Raw genomic sequence first — 4,617 nt, forward strand, 5'->3', positions numbered from 1 at the left:
CGGCTGTTGCCGGGTGACAGTGAGGGGAAACCTCCAGAGTGTGGAGAAGCGGCTGCTGAAGTCTCTGACGTGTGCGAGCAGGTGTGGAGAAATCCTGCGTCTAAATTCTCCTGCTTCCCTCTTTCATCTGAGGACTAAAATTAGCTGTGGTGTCCTCAAAGCCGCCGTGTGTCTGCTCTGATTCTGCAGACTGAATATCCAGCAGTGAACAAGTTCTTCAACTTCTCTTCCACGTTTTTTTTTTCTCTCCCAATACAGACATGAATTGTCCCTTTTTGTGCACTAGGAATTCCAACACCCAAACAATTCTGCTGTCTATCTTTGACTGTCCCTCTGTCTCTTCTGTTGGCTCTTCGCTCCAAGTCGTAAATCAGATGTTAATGCGACTTTTTTATCGTGTGAGAATTCCATTGTATCCCAGCTGTCAGTGACGAAGGCGTGGTCATACTCTGATCACAGCTGGTCAACTGTGGGGCCAAATATAGAGACAATTTACACACACATTCATACCTTCAATCAATTTAGAGTGGGCCCATCAACCTTAATCCCATAATGAACACACACACACACGGGGAGAACATGCATGGAATGTAGTTGGTAATAAAGAAAAAATTAAAGACTGGTATAAAAGTATGCATTTCATGCCAGATTTCGACCAGATTGAAATAGGCTGGTGGAATATGGCCCAGAGGTGACTGACAGTAGATACTGACACTGCAGCACAGACATCACAGATGTTTTATGTGACTCTAAACACTTTACTAATCAAGATTTATATTCAAAGACAAAGTAGAAACACTGTTAATTTTAAGGCTATCACTTTAAAATTAAATCGTCGTCACTGCTTCAAACCATTCGCTTTTCATCATTTTCGTCATTTGTCTGCGGCGCACTCATTTGACCGTCCGTACAATGTCCCCTCTTCCCTCTGTGTCTCACAGTAATGGACCTGATCTACTGGAAGGACACGGAGCGGACAGGGATGGTGCTAACAGGAATCGTGGTGGGTCTGCTGACCCTGTTCCAGCTTAGCATCATCACCGTGGTCTCCACCGCCTCCCTGGCTGTCGTCTGCATCACCATGTGTGTTCGCATCTACTACCACGTCCTCCATGCCCTGAAGTGGGGCGATGGGCTGCATCCCTTCAAGTAAGACACCGTCTTTCGTCTTTATCTCTGGGATTGTTTTGATTTTTATAAAGTAAAGTAAAGGGGTCTTTCGTCTTTATCTCTGGGATTGTTTCGATTTTTATAAAGTAAAGGGACAGGTCAAGAATTTCAGACGCGAGTCCCGATTTGACGTCACGTATATTTTTGGACTATCTATTTTCACAGTTGAATAAACACAGTAAATCAGGGCTGTACACACGTATTCTGGTTTATCATGTACTGTGTATTACATTATTTTAATCACATTTACATTTAGCAGTCGCTTTTATCCAGTCCAATAGTCAGGCATGTGGGTCCTGTGGACCTGAATAGGTATTCTAGTTAATAGTACATATTCTAACATAGTATTTCATTCATGTTCATTATTTGTAAAGAAAAATTGGTCATTTTTAACTGATCTCATGTGATAATGTGCTGCTCGTTTCCCATATGACCAACTTTAATTACACAAACAGTACTATAAATAGAGGACCTGTGAGAATAAGTACTGCACTATAAAGTATCTTGACTTCCTTAAAAAGTATCCTTCAATGAAAAATAATTTTTAATGTGAAAAACACGTCCATGGTCTTTGTGTCTCACTATCCCTGTCCACCGCAGGTCGTACTTGGACATGGACGTCACTTTCAGTGGAGAGCAGGCTGAACAGTACATGCAGAAAGCCATTGTTATGACCCTGTCCGCTGTAGACACTCTGAAGAGACTGCTCTTCGTTGGAAATCTTTTCGATTCCCTCAAGGTTAGTATTTAACGGTACATCACGGGAAACTAAGAGATAATATTTGTGAAAAGAAACAATAAGACACAGCCACACAGTAGATCAGTATCAGCCAGGAGTCCAGCTGTCAGCCACATGAACTATCTCCCATCATCTTTCACCATTTCCCTCTAAACACGATCAGTCCCTCAGTCAAACTGGTCCTGGTCTTCACTGTTGGCTGAAGATAACTATTATATCCAGACCCAGGTCTATTTATTCCAATTACAGCAGATGAAAGGAATGTGCTAAGCTCAGTAACGAAGCACATCAGCCTGTGAACACCCGGACTTAACACCTGTACAGTAAATGTTGAGTCAGTGTGAGGTAACCCAGCCTCTGAATCCCAGCGCCCCCAGCTTCAACCCTGACCTGGACGGTATGTGGCACGGCAGGCAGAAACGTGGTAGTGTGGGGGGGGGACTCTTTCCATCTGACACAGAGGGGGGTGTCTCATATCAGGGCCGCACTGACTACTGGGTTACATGCGCTAGAGCAGACGTGGGCAAACTTTTTTGACTCACGGGCTGCAATTGGTCCTAAAATTGAACGGGGGGGGCGGGGTCAGGAGCAGATAGATGGAGCGTTCGTGTGAACTAAGATACATGACATGTAAAAGTCATGCATAAAGGCTAACATGTTTAAATACTTTTGTCATTGTCATTTTGGCGCCATCTATTGGGGAAACGTGGGTATTGCAGGGAAAAGGCAGTAGTATAAAGATGATATAAATTAATTAATTAGTTTGAAAAACTGGATTAAAAGGCTGAGCGGCTGCATCCGGCCCCCGGGCCTTAGTTTGCCGATGCCTGCACTAGAGGCACGTGAATTAGAGTAGTTTTTTTTTTCTCTGCTGCATTTGATTTCCACAGTGTAATCCAGTGCAGGCGACTTATTTACTGTTGATAGAAACCACATGGGACAGGGCTGGTGGTTGAGGGGCTGGGGGTAGTTCCTGACCTCTGCATGGATCTGTGATTAAAGTCCAAACTAAATCTCTGCAGCTGTTTCTCTGTCTCTGTTTCCCTTGGCCTTAGTTCCTGGTCCTGATGTACCTCATGACGTTCCTGGGAGCCCTGTTCAATGGCCTTACTCTGTTCATCATCAGTAAGAAGCACTCATCCACTGACAGCTGACAGGAAATTGTCAAACATCTGGGTGTGTCTTCTGTTTTAAAGCTTGTCTTTCTCTCTCTCTCTCTCTCTCTCTTCCCTCAGGTGTGATTGCCCTCTTTTCTCTGCCACTTTTCTACCAACAGCGCCAGGTAACCATCCCGTCAACTCGGTCTTCACGTTCTGACCTCGGCCGGTTCTTCATTTCTTCATCCGTGTTTAAATATTTCACCAATATTTTAACCGTTAACCGCTTCGTTACAGGAGCAAGTGGACAGCGTCATTGCCAAAATTCAGGCCCAGTTTGACAACATCAAAGACATGTGAGTGTGGCTCCATCTAGTGGGGCTAGATGACAATAGCCCGATGCCATTTGTGGTTGTTGCACTGAGGCGCTAATTATTTTAAGTGGCATAAATGAGAAATGGACGTCGATTTAATTGACAGTTCGCCACTGACTGAATATTCTAGAAAATTGTAAAAATAAATATAGAATAAAATAATATAGGTCAATAAACTGATTTGGTAAAAACCCGTTACTGTATTGGATCATTGGATTGGCTTGTTTTCAATCATGCATTTTTAGAATTTTATTATCGCTTCAACCCTACCTTCAGATTTACTTTTCAGTTCTAGATTTGAAGATGGTAGAATGGCCAAGCTTGAGTGAAACCCAATTCTTAAGCATAAACATTTTTGTAGTTATATTTAAATGACTGGGCTAATTATTCTCTCACCCTCTCTCTCGCTCCCTCTCTCTCCCTCTCTCTGTCTTTACTGCAGCTTTGAGCGACTTGCCCGTGGAGGTGGCCCTCCTCCTGATCTAACTCCTGGTGGAGCCAAACCCAAACTCCAGTAGACACGTACGATGAAGGACTTAAAGACAAGCTCCCAGAGTTACCGGCTGTCACTCCGACGTCTTACCCAGCAGCCTGTGCTCCTAGAAGAGAGCATCGGAGGCATGTTACCTTTACAGACAATAATGAGAATGGTGTTTTATACTCCAGCTGTGTCTGAGTATCAGGGTCAGAATAGGATAATAATCAAGGCGAAATCATGGTGGGTGAATCCTGGACGGGACTTTTGCAGCTGATGTCAGTGATGGAAAAGACGGTCTGTGATTCATCTGTGACCATCATTGGAAATGTTGGTTTTTTGTTTTTTTTTAAATGTACACATTTATGAAAAGTGTCGTAGACAGAGCTTTAGTAATAATGGGAAACCGTGACCATACGTGGGGAGGTTCCCGCGTTGACAGCCAATCACCAGAGCAGAGAGACGGAGGTTTAAAATGAAGGTCGTCATTGTTTATGTCAGCATATAGGGATGCATGTGTCTGCACATGTACTTTTCTGAATGCATTATTCATTGTCATGACATTTTATCTGTGTGTGAGAGAGAAAGTGCGTGTGTGTGTGGGAGTGGGTGTGTACAATTCCTGACATATCGCTTGCTGAAATATTGGCTCAAAGCAAATGAAAGTCACTTCTTCTTCTTCTTCTTCATTTGAAATATGAGATATTATATTTTGAATCTTTTTATCTACCTATGCATTTTCATTTTTCTCCACTGTACCTT

General features: G+C 43.2%; 1 protein-coding gene across 3 annotated transcripts in view; it reads left to right on the forward strand.

Moving 5' to 3' along the window:
- The window catches only part of rtn2a (reticulon 2a), a 13,127-nt gene extending 8,516 nt beyond the window's left edge, over positions 1-4,611 (forward strand). For 2 of the 3 annotated variants that reach the window (XM_008309108.3, XM_025054929.1), the window contains 6 exons: positions 942-1,149; positions 1,771-1,909; positions 2,965-3,034; positions 3,145-3,191; positions 3,304-3,362; positions 3,823-3,904. In XM_008309108.3, the coding sequence (XP_008307330.1) occupies positions 942-1,149; positions 1,771-1,909; positions 2,965-3,034; positions 3,145-3,191; positions 3,304-3,362; positions 3,823-3,898 (599 nt within the window). In that variant the 3' untranslated portion in view covers positions 3,899-3,904. Of the gene's footprint in view, positions 1-941; positions 1,150-1,770; positions 1,910-2,964; positions 3,035-3,144; positions 3,192-3,303; positions 3,363-3,822 lie in introns of all 3 variants that reach the window. The other variant, XM_025054928.1, reaches the window with a different exon arrangement.
- Positions 4,612-4,617: the final 6 nt, after the last annotated feature.

This window comes from Cynoglossus semilaevis, chromosome 4, assembly GCF_000523025.1.
Source record: "Cynoglossus semilaevis isolate Cse_v1.0 chromosome 4, Cse_v1.0, whole genome shotgun sequence".
NCBI classification, from domain to species: Eukaryota; Metazoa; Chordata; class Actinopteri; order Pleuronectiformes; family Cynoglossidae; genus Cynoglossus; species Cynoglossus semilaevis.